Source organism: Hippopotamus amphibius, chromosome 3 (genome assembly GCF_030028045.1).
Source record: "Hippopotamus amphibius kiboko isolate mHipAmp2 chromosome 3, mHipAmp2.hap2, whole genome shotgun sequence".
In the NCBI taxonomy this organism is placed as follows: Eukaryota; Metazoa; Chordata; class Mammalia; order Artiodactyla; family Hippopotamidae; genus Hippopotamus; species Hippopotamus amphibius.
This window is the reverse complement of record NC_080188.1, coordinates 138,157,959-138,175,965: the sequence shown is the minus strand read 5'-3', so window position 1 is coordinate 138,175,965 and position 18,007 is coordinate 138,157,959. Positions and strand designations below refer to the sequence as shown.

At 44.1% G+C, this 18,007-nt stretch overlaps 1 protein-coding gene and 1 pseudogene across 1 annotated transcript in view; both read left to right on the top strand.

Moving 5' to 3' along the window:
* GPA33 (glycoprotein A33) overlaps positions 1–4,862 on the top strand; it is a 33,864-nt gene extending 29,002 nt beyond the window's left edge. Inside the window, exons 5-7 of the mRNA XM_057727193.1 lie at positions 3,200–3,319; positions 4,055–4,187; positions 4,724–4,862. Coding sequence (XP_057583176.1) covers positions 3,200–3,319; positions 4,055–4,187; positions 4,724–4,862 — 392 coding nt within the window. The remainder of the gene's footprint in view (positions 1–3,199; positions 3,320–4,054; positions 4,188–4,723) is intronic.
* Positions 4,863–10,739: 5,877 nt separating this feature from the next.
* On the top strand, positions 10,740–17,422 carry LOC130848805 (elongation factor 1-alpha 1-like; annotated as a pseudogene).
* Positions 17,423–18,007: the final 585 nt, after the last annotated feature.

The following is an 18,007-nucleotide window of genomic DNA, read 5'->3' as shown; positions in this document are numbered from 1 at the left end:
CAGGCTTAGTTGCTCTGTGGCATGTGGAATCTTCCCAGACCAGGGATCGAACCCATGTCCCCTGCATTGGCAGGTGGATTCTTAACCACTATGCTGCCAGGGAAGTCCGGTCCCAAAGGTCTCTTAAACTGTCCTCATTTTTTTCTTTCTTTTTTCTTTATTCTGTTTCATGGCAGAGATTCCCACCATTCTGTCTTCCAGCTCGCTTGCACATTCTTCTGCCTCATTTATTCTGTTATTAATTCCTTCTAGTGTATTTTTCATTTCAGTTATTGTATTATTCACCTCCGTTTGTTCTGTATATCTTCTAGTTCTTTGTTAATCATTTCTTATATCTTCTTGGTCTGTGCCTCCATTCTTTTTCTGAGATTTTGGATCATCTTTACTCTCATTACTCTGAATTGTTTTTGCGATAGATTGCCTATCTGAACTTCACTTAGCTGTTCTTCTGGGGTTTTATCTTGTTTGTTTGTCTGAAACATATTCCTTTGCTGTCTCATTTTGTCTAACTCTCTGTGATTGCAGTTTCCATTCCCTAGGATGCAGGGTTGTAGTTCTTTTTGCTTCTGGTGTCTGCCCCCTGGTGGGTAAGGATGTTCTAAAGGCTTGTGCAGGCTTCCTGGTGGGTGGGACTGGTTCCTGTCCACTGGTGAGTGGCACTGGGTCTTGTCTCTCTGGTGAACAAGGCTGTATCAAGGGGTGTGTTTAGAGGTGGCTGTGAGTTCAGAAAGACTTTAGGCAGCCTATATGCTGTTGGGTGGGGCTGGGTCTTGGTGACAAAATAGTGACCTCCAGGAGAGCTCACACCAATAAGTACTCTCTTGTACCTCTGCCACCAGTGTCCTTGTCCCCACAGTGAGCCACAGCCACCATGCACCTTCCCGGGAGACCCCATGCCCACCCCAAGACCAGCAGGTATGTCTGCCCCAGGCGCCTATGAAATCATTGCTTTTTCCCTGGGTCCCAGTTTGCCCAAGATCTGTGTGCACCTGCCAAGAGTGGCATTTCTGTTTCCCCCAGTCCTATGGACTTCCTGAAATCACACCCCTCTGGCCTTCAAAGCCAAGAGTTCTGGGGGCTCTGCCTCTTGATGCCAGACCCCCAGGCTGGGAAGCCTGATGTGGGGCTCAGAACTAACGCCTGTTGGAGAACCTTGTCTTATTGTGGCTTCTTCTTTGTCTTTGGTTGTAGAATATCTTTTTTGGTAGGTTCCAGTCTTTTGTGTTGATGGTTATTCAGGGGTTAGTTGTGATTTTCATGTTTTCATGAGAGAAGTTGAGCTCAAGTCCTTTTACTCCTCCATCTTGTCTCCAACCAGAAGCCCAATTTCTTTCATATCACAGGTTCCAATATGTGGAGAAGCACACCTTTGGGTGTGTCTTCTCAGACCAATTCCCATAAAACAGAAGTCTGTACTGGGCAGTTCCACAGATGTAACAGTGTAAGATTTGTTTGTTGGTCACCCCATCAAATGTGGAATTTTGTTCACCAAGTTTCTTGGTTAGGGAGCCCTCATCTTGAAAATAAATGATGTGTTTTTGTACAATGCTAGACTTTAAAATCACACAGCCTGTTCCTGCAGGCGGCACTGCAGGACACCTGGATCCACATCCTCCTCTGTGGGGTGCTTTTGGCAACAGCAAAAGGGCAATTACTCATAAACTGTGTTTCTTCTTTATCTATGATCTGGAAGGTCCTGGAATGCTCTTCCTCCTTATCATCCTCTCTGTTCTATTTTCTATAATTTTTAAAAATTAAGTTGTCAACTGCTCCAGGGAGTTCTAGGCCTAAAATGGAAGTTTTGTTACTGTTTTGTGTCATTTCGTAATTTTGTGACCTTGGGCAAGTCACTTGACTTCTCTAAGCCTCCAGTACCTCTGTGACATTGAAGATCGAAATACTTGTTCCATCTACCATACAAGATTGTTGGAAGAATCAGAGGACATCATATTTGAAAAAGTGTACTGAGTAGCATGTCCAGATAAGAGCAACCCACACTGAGATACAATCTTGCAACAGAGTAGAATTGGGCAGAGAAGGGATTGGACACCAGGTGAGCTGGCAAGAGGTAAAGCTGGAGTGATTTCCAAGGTCCAATCTGTAATGTCACATCCATATTAAGAAATCTGGACTTGTTATTGAAGATGATGGGCTGCCTCTGTAATGTCTGAACAGGGCAGTGGCTGGATCCTACATGCAATTTAGAACATCTCCCTGGATGGAGTGTAACCACCTGGTGACAGTGGGGTAGGCAGGCTCTGCAGCAAATTAGAGGACAAAGGTTTTGAACCTTTCTCTTAAAATAGCAGTTATGACAGAGAATCTTTGAGGACAGGACATAAAAATTTGTCTAAGCATAAAGCTCTTCCTTTCAAGGTGAAGAAATTCATAGGATCATAGATTTAGCAGGAAGGTTTTTCATGAGGCCATCTGGACCATTGTCCTGAATTCAGGAGGATCAAGTGCTTTCCCTCACACTTCCAGATGAGATAGCTATGGCTCACAGAAGTTAAATGGCTACCTAAGTGGTGGAAGATGAAGAGGAAGAGTCAAGACAGCGTGCCTCCTCCCTGCCTCACCACACACACACACACACACACACACACACACATGCACACCACATACAAATACCACATCCATTCACACACATCACTCTTGGCAGAGCAATCCAGAGGTCAGAGTTCTTGAAGTTCTAAAGCCTTCTTTCATGAGTCCAAGCTAATGAATTCTGTTTCTGAAGATTATAAAAGTGGTTATAATCATATCATCTAATTATAAAGCATTTCCATATACTATATAATGTATATTATGTTTCCTGAGGACTTACTATACACCAGGCATTTGGTTGTGGGCATTTTATGTTTACAATTACCCTGTGAGGCAGGCACTATTATTATTTTATTTATAAATAAAGAAACAGGTTCAATAAAGATAAGTCCCTTGCCCAAAGTCACAAAGTTAATAAGTGGCAGAACCAGGCTTCAAACCCAGGGTGCCTGCCTGAATTCTAGGCACTTCAAAATTGTGCAGCCTGCCTGGTTTAATCATCCTGCTGCCCTAGAGGCAGATATTTTCTCCATGTTACAGATGCGGCTTGGACACGTTCAGTGGCAGTGCTTGTATCTACCTAGGGTTTCCCTAGCATTTCTGCTCTACTCTGGTGGCCCATCTCCTCAGCCTGACTCTTCTTCCTTCCCAGTCACAGGACAGGTCTTCTCTCTGAAGAACATCTCCACAGAAATGTCGGGTTACTACATCTGTACCTCCAGCAATGACGTGGGGACGGAGTCCTGCAACATCACTGTGGCTGTCAGACCTCGTAAGAGCAGCTTGGGGAGGAAGGGAGGAAGGGAGGATGACTGCCAGAAGGGGACTGGCTGGTGGGCCAAAGAGTCAGCTGACAGGGACCAACATGGAGGTGAACTGGGCAGCCTCTTTGGGGTTTCCCTTTGGCAGGGTGGCTGAGGTGATGGCCAGATGCTCCTGTCCCAGGCTCCCCTTATCTGGAGGCCAGTCCAGTTCCTTTGATTTCTTGGAAATAGCACCTATGACTGGCTTCTGGAGACTTGCTTAGTCCTGCCTGCCCTTAGGGTCGCTCAGTGGGCAGGGAGGAAGTGCCCAGACTGGGCTGCTACAGGGTCTGGACCCCATCCTTTTGGGATGGGATACCCTGATGATCTTAGGGATGAACTAGAGTAGGAGCCATCATGACTGACACTCGAGGGCTTTTTTGGAGCCTGTTAGCTCCAAATCTGTTGGCCATCTGTCCTTGTCTACACTTCCATCCTGAGGCGTATCCCCCTTGTCTGGTCACATTCCCATGAGGCCGCGCCTTTCATGGAGTGCTACCAGAAGCTGGCAGCGCGGGACCCTGGACTGGGAGGAGGACTGGGGCTGCTCAGAGCCTGGGAGGGACCATCTCCTGCATCCCAGACACCGGCTGCTAGGGTTCCTCATCCCTGGCGTGCTCACCACCCGGAGCCTTGGCTGGTGTTGGGTGCTTGCACTGGGGACTGGCGTTGGGGCTCAGGACGTGTGGCTCTGTCTCTTGCAGCCTCCATGAACGTGGCCCTGTACGCGGGCATCGCGGGGGGCGTGGCCGCGGCGCTTATTATCATCGGCATTATTGTCTACTGCTGCTGCTGCCGGGAGACCCGCAAGGCCGAGGACACCGAGGTCGCGCGGCCGTGAGTGTCCGGGGCAGCCTGTTGGCAAGGGTCTGAGCACATTGAGAAGATGCGCGCCAGCCTCTTCCACTCGTAACACCCAAGGGGCAGTTGGTAACAGTAAAAATAACTTTTATCAGCCCCATTTTACCAGACTTTTATCAGACTCATTTACTGAGAAAAGAGTAAATGAGTCTCCCAAACCCTAAAGTGGTACTGCAGTCCGGGACTTGACTCCGAGGTCCGTGAGTCTCCAGTCTCTGATCTCAGGGTGGGGCTCCTGCGGGTGCCCAGGGCCGGGCGGGGGGGAGCGGGCCTCTGCCACAAGCCATTCCCTCCTCCCCTGGGGGAGCCAGCCTGTTCCCGTAATGACCTCAGCTCAAGGCCGGGCCACCCTGCTTCCACTCTGAGCCAGCCCTTCAGCCCAGTGTCCCTTTGCAGCTGGATGGGTGGGGGTTGGGGATCTGAGGGCTGTCGCATGGGGAGCAGTAGGCCCAGCTCCCTCAGGTCTGAGTGAGTGAGGGCAAACCCTTCCCCTCTGTCCTCACTGCCTGCAGGAATCGGGCGGCCTACCGGGAGCCACCAGAGCAGCTGACAGAGCTTTCCAGAAGACAGGAAGAGGAGGGCCAGGATGACTATAGGCAGGAAGACCAGAGGGACCCCGGCCAAGAGTCCCCTGACCAGGCTGGCCGATGACCGGGGCCTGCTGCAGGCTGGGGTCGGGGGGAGGACTCGGGGGCATCCCCCTGCCTCCACGCCTCTCCTCTCCTTTCTGAGCCCCACTTTTCTGACCCTTCGTCCCAGTCACTGATGGGCTGTTTCTTCCCGCTTGTTGGCAGCTGGGGGACTTAGCCAAGGAGGTCTCACTTGTGACTGACCCTGCCAAGGCCCTCACCTTCGAAGCCACAGCATGCTCCACCTCCCCGTGGCACTCCTGCTCCCCGGAGGCGATGCCAGCCTCAGGAGGGTGCAAGTTTCCCTCCCCACCTGTGTGCCCAGCACCCAGGGGGACAACGCCCAGCTGAGGTTTTGTGTACATTTTTGTTGAATGAATGAAAGAATAAATGAGGACATAAAGGAGTCCCTTTATTTCCCAACTTTGGTGCTTTGGACTCACGTTGGCCTGGCCTCAAGCTCCCTTTCCAGCCACATCTCTCACAGATTTCCTGAACATTTCAGATGCTCCCTGCAAGGGCCACCCCAGGTCCCACTGCCCACTCCCTCATGGGGCTTTGCTTTCTCTGTTTGGCGGGGAACGCCCACATAGCTCCCATCTCTGTCTGTCAAATCCTACCTATCCCTCCAGGCCCATCACAAATCCATCCTAATCTCCCACACAGATGGGGACAATCTCCTTACTTTGTCCCACACCCGTCACGAGCCACACGGCACAGCTGTCTGAGCGTGTCTCTCCTGTGTTACAGCATTAGCTCCTGGGGCAGGGCCTGGGCCTCACTCCCTCTGCTTTCCCCGGAGCCCTTGCAGCCTGCAGCCTTCCTAGCGGGTGCTCAATCCAGCTTACTTTGGGAAACTGCTTTGATAGGCTGGGCCTTCCCCTCTGTGATCTCCCTGATAGGATTGTAGACACAGATGACTCCCACTCAAACCCACTTGCTAGTTTCCTGATTTAAGTTGGAGATGATTTAAATGAACACACACCCACAGGAGCACACACACAGGAGCTAGTTTGCAGCTGGTCCTGGATTCTCCGGTCATGGTGATTCCTCTCAAGACCAGAGTAACTGCTTTGCCCACCTCTGATTCCTGATACTTAACCCCCGCCCTGACCTTGCCCGTTCCTGGCTCTGGCTCGGCTGGGCTGCGGGCTCTGCTTTGCTGGCTGGGCTGTCTTGCTGCCCCTCCCACAGCCTCTCCCCATTGGTTGATTATTTCTTCTGTGCCTAAGAGCTCCGGCAGTGTCCTGGCTGCTTGGGTCTTGTGACCCAGTGGCTGGTCTCACCCAAATGCAATTTACTAGTAAATAAACATTGTCATTTTTTTTCTGGATGATTTGAAAAGTAATTCTGTAAATCTGTTGTCCATCTGTGATGTTTAAAAATATACTTTTTATATATTTTGTTAAATTCTTTGCTTCATTCAACATGCTGTCAGTGATAAAATTGTCAGTGGAAATTCTTATTTCTTTTTAAAGGTGGGTTTTATTCACACCAAGGTAGAGCTTATGTCAACTGACCGTAGGCCTCTTGGGCTTCCTAGCAGAGGTCAGGTGAGGTGACGGAGTCGAGTGAGGGGAACCGAGGGTCATATCCTGTGAGTCCCATTGGTTGTGGCCATAGTGGGGTCCGGCCATGTCCCTAATGGTTGCTGGGGATGGGACAGAGCCCTGCTTGGTTACGGAAGAATATTCCAGGTGCCTGCAGTATCAGGAAGAGCACGCAGGCCTGGGACTCAGTGCTTATGCTTCAGGGAAGATGGTGGAGAGGCTCCTGCCAGTTATACCCCAAAGAGCTCCCCTCCTGCGGGGGAGGGAGCAGCCCCACCCACACCCCACCGCAGCTGTCAGAGACCTGGTGACTCCTCCTCCCCAAGCAGCTTGCCCCACAGTTGATGTTCAGTCCTGCCACCTCTCCTGCCACATGTTCCAGGCCCTCTCCTCCATGTCCTTTCCTGTGGTGCCCTAGGGTCCCCGCATTGCAGCACCAGTCCCACAGTACTGTCATGACCACAGCCTGTGTCTGCCTAGGCCTGTGAGATTCGTGAGAGTAGGCACTGAATCCTACTCACGGCCTGGCACATGTGGACACAAAACTTGATACACGGTTGTTGAATGAATAATGCTTCATGTCGCTATATCCTGCCCAAGGCCATCTCCTAGTCCTTTAGATATGTCGGGTGCCTTCCAGCACTCCTGGAGCAAGGTTCCACACGCACGTTGTTGAGGTAGCTCGCTGTAGAAGGGAGGCGGCCACCTCCCCCAGTCCTGGCCCGGCTCACCTCTCTGCTCGGGAAGGGCTCTGAAGTTTCACCCACCTTAGCTCCAGGCTTGGTTAAGAAAACGAGGGAAACTGGGACCCACTGCATTCATTCAGCAAACAATGTTTTGTGAGCACCTACTACGTGCCAAGCTCGTGCTGGCTGCATGGGATATAAAGGCCACTATGACATCAGTACACAGGAGGAGCTACGATCTAATGAAGGTGACAAGCAGGAATGTGATTATGTGGGATGGAGAAGATGGCACAAGAATACGACGGGGGGCCTGAGTAACTCAGCCTGAGGGGCTCGGGGACATTTCACAGAGGAGGTGACATGTGGGCTGCATCATGAAGGAAAATGAGAAATTTTACAAGTAGAAAAGGGGATGCTGACCCCTTTGTCCTCCTTTTCAGGTCTCTCTTACTCGGGTCTCAAATCACATTATCGGTTAGTGAGACTACACTCTCCTGCTGAATTGATTTCAATCCAGAAAGTCAATCAGAATCAGATTATTGTAGGTTCTCTTACAGTCAACGTTAGCCCAGAAGTACAGCCTCCTTCCCAGTTCAGGGTTTCAAGAAGAGAGACCAAGGCAACGACTGGCTGAGGGAAGATTGTTTGCTAGATGCTTGTTAGGCACTTGAGACAGTTTTTCATGCAATCCTCACTTGCACTTTCAAATATTAAGGCATATGGCAAGGTCAGGCATGTGTATTACCCAAAGAAGGACTCTGGCTGCCCAGAGGGGTCCCTGCCAGTAATACATACCTTGATAAATTAGCCACAATTCAGGGTCTTGTTCTCAAGTTGTTTTTGTGTACACTGACAGAGCATTGGCTTTCAAAGGCAGAGTCACGTTAACCAGCCTCATAGAGCCTGATGTACAATACTAACAGCAAATTTAGATAGCACGTGCTCTAAGCCAGCCACTGTTTCTAGCACTTTCCCCACAACATCTCATAGTCCTCACTGCAACTCTACAAGTCCTATTATTATTCCCATTTTACAGATGAGGAAGCTGAGGTACAGTGAATTTTAGCATTCTGAATAAACACAGAATGTCAATTTGCTATTTACAGCTGTTAAATAGAATGGACTTCTGTCCACATGACCCAGGCATTCCCACCCTGTGGGCACCATGCCCTCAGTTGCTTACTGGGCATGGAATCAGAAAAAGGGAAGTTAGTTGTCTTCAAGGAGCCCCCATCCTCTATAGCAGTGTGTACAACCAGGTTTCATGCCATCTGTGGGGATTCTAAAATCTTCTCTGGCCTTGACCCTATCCTGGAGGTTCTGGTTTAGGGCCCTGGGTATCTGCGGAGGTGATGCCTGGTCCCTGCTGGAAAACGCAGTTCCCCAGTAAAGGCCTCTTCAAGGACACTTGGCTACTGGATTTTGAGTTTACTCACTGAGATCACCTCTCCTCTGGCCAGTTTCCAGAAAGATTTGTCTACTGTCTCTGTTTTATGGGTGAGGAAACTGAGGCTCAGTGAGATAATGTCATCCGAGTTAACATAGCAGGTCAGCACCAGAATAAGGATTAGACTCCATTCTGTCTGATTCTGAAGACCACACTCTTCTCGTTGACTGTATTTCCTTCTGACCCCATGTGTATGTACAGGGTGACTGAATGGGAAAAAAGTGGGAGTGGAGACAGAGGGGGTTTTGTTTGTTTGTTTTAAATTTGGCAGTTACCTACTATAAAACAAACATTTCAGATATAACATTATATGTGCATTTCTAGAAAACCTTACAATCTGCAAAATCACAAGCTAAAAATAATAGGACTTAAAAGAATATTAGGATCAGAAGCAGACCAATAAAGCTTTGTAACCTCATCACTTTTAAACATTAACAATCTTAGTGAAAATACAATCCATGCTGTTAGTACAAGTATCATAGTTATCAACCTCAAACCCTTAAGCCCCACGGGCATTCAGTTCTACAGAGACCTCATCAAAATTAAAAATGATCCAGGCAATTCATCTGACCATCGAGTTGGGGAGGGTCTCTCTTTTAAAAACTTGATTTTTATCACGTGTTGGTTTTGGGCTATGTGCTTATCTTTGTACTTGAGTTTTGTTGTTAGTACAGTTGACCCTTGAACAACATGGGTTTGAATTGCACAGGTCCACTTACATGCAGATTTTTTTTCAAAAAGGAACTGGAAAAATATTTGGAAATCTGCAACAATGTGAAAAACTCGCAGACAAACCACACAGCCTAGAAATATTGAAAAAATTAAGAAAATGATAGGTATATCATGACTGCATAAAGGATAAGTAGGTACTAATCTATTTTATCATTTGCTCTCATAAAATACGCACAAATATATTCCAGAAAGATAAAATTTATCAAAACACACACACACACAGACTGTACATGGTGCCACACCCTGTAGAGGAAAATGTAAACAAGTGTCATGATAGAGTATTAAATCATAACTGCACAAAGTTAACTGTGGTACATACTGCACTAATCTATATAACCCCACAGCCACCTCCTGCTGCTACTGTGATGAGCTCAAGTGTCGCGAGTGTCCACTATGCTGTGTGAAGCTAATCAGCTAATCATCATCAGGTTTCTCTCTCCAGGAAATTGCGTGTCACAGTAAAAAGTGATCTCGAGGTTCTTGTGTATTTTCTATAGTGTTTAGTGCAATACTGTAGACCTGGAATAACACCACGGGACCCATACGAAGTGTCCCTAGTGATGCTGGAAGTGCACCCAAGAAGCAGAGAAAAGTCACGACGTTACAGGGAAAGTTGAATGGCTTGAGATGTGCTGTAGATTGAGGTCTGCAGCTGCAGAATCCAGCATAAGGACCATTGTAAAAAAAAGAAAAGGAAACTCATGAAGCGATTGCTGCAGCTACTCCAGCAGGCTTGAAAATCTTGCACTTTTTGTGCAACATTTTTTAATCTAGGATTGAAAGTGCAGCTTTTATGTGTGTGCAGGATTGCTATAAGAAAGGCATCCCAGTAGACTCTAATGTGATTTGAGAAAAAGTGAAGTCATTATTTGATATCATAAAGCAAAAAGAAGGTGAAGGATCTAAAACTGGAGAATTTAGTACCAGCAAAGGATGGTTTGATAATTTTAGAAAGACGTTTGGCTTAAAAAAATATCAAGATAACAAGAGAAGCAGCTTCTGCTGACCAAGAGGCAGCATATGAGTCCCCAGGTGCCATTGAGAAAATCACTGAGGAGAAAGGAAATCTGCCTGAACAGGTTTTTAATGCAGATGGAAGTGCCCTAGTCTGGAAAAAAATTCCACAAAGGACATTTATTAGTAAGGAAGAGAAGTGAGCACCAGGATTTAAAGTAGGAAGGGATAGGCTAGGTCTACTCGTTTGTGCAAAAGTAGAGGGGTTTACAATAAGGACTGCCCTTATCTATAAAGCTGCTAAACCCCCAGCCTTGAAGGGAAAAGATAAACACCAGCTGCCAGTCTTTTGATTGTACAAGAAGAAGATCTGGACAATGAGAACCCTTTTTCTGGATTGATTCCTTCGATGCTTTGTCCCTGAAATCAGGAAGTACCTTGACCGGTAAGGGACCACCTTTTAAAGTTCTTTTGATGTTGGACAATACCCCTGGCCACCCAGTATCCCATGATTTCAACACGAGGCATCGATGTGCTCTATGGAAATGATTGTCAGTGCTATGAAAGAGAACCCCAACAGAGAGAACATCATGAAAATCTGGGAGGATTACACCATTGAAGATGACATCGTTGTTGTAGAAAAAGCCATGAAAGCCATTGAGCCTGAAACAATAAATTCCTGCTGGAGAAGACCTTGTTCAGATGTTGTGTGTGACTTCACAGAATTTACGACAGATCCTATCAAGGAAATCATAAAAGAGATTGTAGGTATGGCAAAAAAAAAAAAAAGGTGGGGAGTGAAGGTTTTCCAGATTAAGGTCTTGGAGAAATTCAAGAGCTAACAGACTCCATACCAGAGAAATTTAAAGGATTGGCATACCACATAGAAACATTTTTAGAGAAATGAGAAAGCAAAAGAGTCAGACAGAAATTACCATGTATTTTTATAAAGTTACACCAAATGTGCCTGTCTCTCCAGCCTCCACTTCCACCTCCTCCACCTCTTCTTCCTCTTCCCCCACCTCTTCTTCCTCTTCCCCCTCCTCTTCCCCCTCCTCTTCAGCCCACACAGTGTGAAGATGACAAAGATGTAGACTTTTATGATGATTCACCTTCCCTTAGTGTATAGCAAATAATCATTATGCCTTACTGTTAAGAGATTTATCTGCTGTGTATGTGTGTGTGTGTTCGTGTGAAAATCTAAAAACTGCACAGCAAGAGCTGTGTGAGAAGCTATTGTGTCTTCATCAGCGTCTAAGTGTCCATCACGTGGAACATGGTGTGTAAGACTTGTACCGAAGTGGGTAGCCCATCCTTACTTAGGCATAAGGTGAGTGATATTTACAGTGACATAAAATTAATAGTGTTAGTTTTCTTACTGTTTTCTAACTTTGTTTTCAAAGAATTACATTACCATGTAGTATGCTCTCTCATAATTGGAGAAACTGCCTATCAGCCTATCATCACAGGTAAGTGGGTTTTTAAAAAACTGTAACAATATTTCCAATAGTGTATTATGCATTTGACTGTAATATTGGATGCCATAAACATTTTATAATGATTCACCCATTAGTGTATAGGCTAGGCTACCATGAAGCAATTGTAAACATTACACTAGCTATAGTAAAGCAATCATATTGCTGCTTCTTTATTATCAATGCATGATTCATTACACTTATAAATAAATATGAATTTCTTTTTCACATTGTCTTTTCATTTTTGATATCTGGTGTTAGTGACATGTATGTAAACATCTACAGTGTTTTGTATCATATAAGATGATGTTGATATAGGTACTGACAGACAGATGATTTATCTTGTAAACAGACAGTGTAAACTTATGGTATTAAGAAATACAGTACAGTACTGTAAATGTATTTTCTCTTCCATATGATTTTCTGAATAATATTTTCTTTTCTTTAGCTTACTGTATTGCAAGAATACAGTATATGATACATATACAAAATATGTGTTAATTAACTGTATTATTAGTAAGGCTTCCAGTCAACAGTAGGCTATTAGTAGTTTTTAGGGCGTTAAAAATTATATGCAGATTTTTTGACTGCACAGAAATCAGACCCCTACCCCTATGTTGTTCAAGGGTCAACTGTATATGGATATACCTGCTTTTGCCAGTTGTGGAAAAGGGCCAGAATATATTGCAGGGTGGTGTGTACCGTAGCCGATCTTTAAAAAAAGATTTTTTTTTTTTTTCTAAATAACACAAGGGAAGTGTCTTTTGTATTAACCAGTTTAAGCCAAGTTATGCTGTGGTAACTACATAAAATATCATTGGCTCACAAGAACAAAGGGTTATTTCTTGCTTATATAACATGCCATCTCAGGTCAGCTCAGCCTTGCTCCACATCTTCTGCATTCTGGGTCCCAAGCTGAAGATCAACCTGTAATAGGGAAGATCCTTTGTATTCCATTACATGTTAATCACTAAAGGGATATTGCCTATAAATTTAAATTATACATAACAACCCATCTCTGGGAGCTCTGCTTCCCAGGTAATGAGAATTAAGCTAAAATACCTTTGTTTAGTTCACAGGAAACATCCTGACCAGGCCCACCTGTGCTGACTGCAGGGAGGAGGAAATTAACACATCCCCTTCCCGAGGCTGACGGGAACCAGGAAATGTTTGACTTTACTCCCTCCCCTGTTAGTATAAAGGAAGCCTGAGTTCTAACTGAGGCAAAACAGTTCTTTGGGGTATGAGTCTACTATCTTCTTGGTCTGCTGGCTTTCTGAATAAAGTTGCTATTCCTTGCCCCAACAACTCATCTCTTGATTTATTGGCCTGTCATGTGGTGAGGAGTACAAGCTTGGACTCCATAGCAAGTGTAGGCACAGCCCAGCAGGAGCCTTGCTACTTGTGGCTGGCCACCCTGGTTGGGAAATTTTCAGGTAAGGCCCTAGCAGCTGCTAGGACCTCTTGTCCTGGGGATCTTCCCTTCAAAATTCCCGGAAGCAGCACTGGCTGCCCCAGCACTTGGCAGTTGGAGCAAGGAATCAACATTTGGCAGCAGACAAGCTCCACACAGTAGGGTAAGTAGCTCTGGTGTTTACAGCTGGAAACTTTATTTCCTCTACATTTGGGGCTTTTTCTCTGGAATAAGCTTTTTTTTTTTTTTTTTTTTGCATTTGAGTGGGATACTCTGTTGGAGAGAGGAAAGAGTTTTTGCACTTTTACCTGCTTTGTGAACTGATTCCTTGTTTTCTTTGAATGCTAGCATTTGTGTGTGAAGTTTTTGTCTTGAATTTGTCTTTTAAAATGGGGAATATTGCAACTATCCCTAAAGTCCTCTAAGGCGCATTTTGGATAAGTGATCTGATTACAGCCATGAACCCATGGGTGAGAGCAAGATAATATTTTATTGTAACAATATGTGGCCACAGCACCTGTTAAGATTTCCACAAAGGGTTTAGCAGCATTATTTAGGGACCCTGTGCACCATGTACTGTTACAGTTGCTGTTAATTAATGTCGTTTATGGTCTTCTGTGTCATTGGTATATATAAAACCCCAAGACCCAACTTGAGGGTTTATTTAGGATTTTCTGTGTCTTTTGGTTTGTTCATTTCATTTTGTTTTGTACTGTTTCTCCATTTGTAGCCAAATCAGTTCTGTGATATTTTAAACTTTTACTGATGTCAAATGGAGAAAAGGGACAGGAGTCAAAAAAAAAAAAAAGTTGTCTATTCTTGTCCAAGAGTGGGACGTTCTCAGGAGGAAGAGAAAGTTTCCACTTGGTTCCTGAAATCACCAAAAGCTACAAATAGAAATAGAAGTGTATTTTCCATAAATATTAATGAAAAGGGTTTAGTCATCTGGACAGGTGACCTTGCTTTGTCCTATCTGCCAGAAATGCAATTTGAATACAATTTCTTTTGTAACTGATGGGGTTTTATATTGTCGTACCTGATTCATGGCTGAAATTTCGGAATAAGGACTATGAGGTTTCTGTGTCTGTACGTATTATAGATGTGTGGTATTGCCAAAACTAACTTGTAAAAGCACTATTTAATTGGTTTAAAGGAAATTAAGTGCTTATATAAATACGCAAAAAAAAAAAAAAAAAAAAAAACTGGCCAGAATGAATTTCAGTTTCGTGTGATCTAGGAAATATTTAGTATTGAATTAATATCTGGTATTAAAGTTAGCTTAATCTTGTTGGTTTGATTAATACAGACATGTCTTTAGAATCATCAGCATTAAGTATAGTACTTTTATTTACCTAAGTTTACTAGACATCAAATAAGATCTTACTCCTGTTACAAAGTTTGTCAGCAAGAAAAATAACAATATGACAAAGCTTTTAAGTAAATAAGACAGAGGTAAATGAGGTAAATTTAGGTAAACTCTGTAGGAATAATTATGCTTTGGGAATGGCTATGTAAGATAGCATCTCCATTGGACTTCCCTGGTGGTTTAGTGGTTAAGACTTTGATTCCCAAGGCAGGGGGTGTGAGTTCAATCCCTGGTCAGGGAGTTAAGATCCCACATGCCTCATGGCCAAAAAACCAAAACATAAAACAGAAGCAATATTGTAACAAATTCAATAAAGAGTTAAAGTCTTTAAAAAATGTTCCACATCAAAAAAATCTTACAAAAATCTGGGGACACTATTTTATTTTTTTAACTTGAAACTAAACTAAGTTAAATGAAGAGAATTCATTGACTATCTGGGTTTCAAATAGGTTAAAATATTAGAACATTAATTGCTGGGCAGGTCTAAGTTTACCTACCTTTGCCTTCTTAGGAGAGGAAGAGTAAAGCATAAGTTTGTCAATCAGGAAATGCTGGTATGACAAACATTTTACAATTAATTGCTTCTTGGTTTTCGCTAGGGATTAAAGTTTTAAGGTTAAGAGTTATAAGGGAAACATTTCAGTATGCAAAGACGTAGGATGTGTGTTTTCAGCAAAGAAGGTATGAGGAATGAAAATGCATCTTGTTAAAAGGAAAAAGGCGATATGGTCAAGATTGGCTAAGATAAGATTGAACTTAATTAAGAAAATGAATGTTAAAGATGAAGTGGTACAAAACCTGAATCTGGTTCTCTAAAAGGACAAAGTTTCCTTAAAATACCGAACTGCTTTTGGGAATTGTGTGAGTTTAAGTGATCTGTATTTGAGATCTTACTATCACTGGTTAAAACTTTTTGATATTCTGACAAACTTCCCCAAAATCAAATTCTGAGTGAGGTTCATTTGACCTCTAGCTAACTTTGAGGTTTTCCAAAGGGTCCCTGGAACACCTCAAACTCTTTGTTTTCTCTCCATATCAGAGAGAGGAATACTAAACTAACTGGGCTTATTTGGTATGTTAAATTACACAGGAAGCACTGACAAATGTGGTGATAAAGCTTTTTGGTTTGTATCATATGGGTAAACATTATTAATGTACACATTCTGGACATTATGTGGAACTCCTAAAATTCTGGTGTATGCTGGTAGATGATATCAGTCATAATTTTAGTAATTATCTTAAATTGTTGTCACAGCAGTAACTAAGTTTCTTTTCAATTGCATTGTAATCCTGATTGGCTAATGACAAAGCAGAATGGTTAGAGATGATCAATTGCTATTTATGGCTTTACAGCGGCTTTTGAATGACTCTATAGCTATTCTGTGAATAAGTGGGGAAGAATGATAAAATCCTTTATGTGCAAGCACTTGTGCTCTTATTATATCAGGGAGGAAAAGAAAAGAGAATGAGAGGATATGTTGCTTCAAACCTTAACTCCTTCCAGCTGAGCTAGGTGTCCCACCTGTTCTGGCTGTCATGCCAATATATCCACTCCTTCTTCCACCTTCCATTCCTTTCCACCTTCCATTCCTTTCCACCTTCCATTCCTTTCCACCTTCCATTCCAGCCCCAATTCCTGACGCTGGGGCTCAGGACTTCCCCTCCTTCTAGGGATCGATTAGAAAATCCTGTGTTAGTTTCTGAGCCACAGGGACTTGGTCTGGTATCACCATCTAAAAACCAGTGGGGCACTCAATTTGGGCCAGGAGCCACTCCCAGGGCAGGGCAATTTCAGTTACTGTTATCTCACGTAGGGGGCTAAATGCAAATAACCAGTCAGCTGGGTTTATACTTTAATTGGAACGATCACAACCCTCCTTTATAGGGGTAATCCGCTACACCTGAAACCCACTTGGTAGTATCCGCAGATGAACCAAATTGGGACCCCAATGATGGAGGAATGCCTGAATTAGAGCAGTACTTGTTAGTGCATCTTGGCAGGGCTTTGAAAAGGGGAACCAAAGCAAAAGTTTGAACAAGACTCAAGAAATTTGTCAAAAAATAAAATAAGAACCGCAGGAAAGGAGACAGAACTTCCCTCCCACCCCACTCCTTGAGGTCTACGGAAAGGTAAGACCGAAAGCGTATGCTCACAACACCCCAGGGAAGGCCAAACACACATGGCCAATAAGAATCCCATTAAAAAGGGACGCTGGGACACCTAATCTAAAACAGCATCCTTTGAAGCAAGAGGATCACTTCTCCCACAGATTGACTTGTTAGGATACCAGACAGTTTATTCCTGGTAGATGATATCAGTCATAATTTTAGTAATTATCTAAGTTGTTGTTATGTCACAGCACTAACAAAGTGGAGACTGGAATCCTCCAACCTGGCATGGTGGTCACCTGTGCTCCAGTCAACATTACAACAGAAGTAAAGTCTGTTGAAATGCACCATGAAGCTTTCAGTAAAGCCCTTTCTGGGGACAATGTGGGCTTCAATGTCAAGAACGTCTGTCAAAGATGTTCGTCATGGAAATGTGGCTGGTGACAGCAAAAATGACCCGCTGATGGAAGCAGCTGGCTTCACAGCTCAAGGGATTATCTTGAACCATCCAGGCCAAATCAGTGCTGGATATGCACCTGTGCTGGACTGTCACACAGCTCACATTGCTTGCAAGTCTGCTGGGATGAAGGAGAAGATTGATCATTGTTCTGGGAAAAAGCTGGAAGATGGCCCCAAATTCTTGAAACCTGGTGATGTTACCATTGCTGATACGGTTCCTGGCAAGCCCACCTGTGTTTGAGAGCTTCTCTGACTATTCCCCTCTGGGTCATTTTGCTGTTGATGACATGACAGACAGCTGCTGGGGGTGTCATCAAAGCAGTAGACAAGAAGGCAGTGGGAACTTGCAAGGTCACCAAGTCTTTCCAGAAAGCTCAGAAGGCTATATGAATGTTATCCTCAATACCTGCCACCCAGTCTTAATTAGGGGTAGAAGAATGGTGTCAGAATAGTTTGTCTCAATTGTCTCAATTGGCCATTTAAGTTGTAGTAAGACTAGTTAATGATAACAATGCATCATAAAACCTTCAGAAGGGGAGGAGAATGTCTTGTGGACCATTTGTTCTGTATGTGGCAGTTTTAAGTTATTAGTTTTAAAATTAGTATCTTCTAATGAGTTAAAACCCTTCTTAAGGAAATTATCCCCTGATTTGGATTAAGGTATTGAAACCACATTTATCCTGGAGACTACAATCAATAGGAAAAACTGAGAAAATGAATACTAATTTAACTGGGGATAAGGCCTTGCCAGTGGCTACAGATCAGTGGTTCCCAGAAACAGGCTTAAATTAAGCCCCTTTGCAATATTGTACGGTAGGACATTCCAGGTGTCTGCCCAGGTGAGAGAATCTATAAATACTCTAAAAGACCTAGCACTTGCCAATTATGTTAAAACTTTGGGCACTACGCCAACCTCTGTTCATGAGTTTGCCTCCAACAGGTTTGCCTATCCAACTGAAGTAGATGGTAATTTCA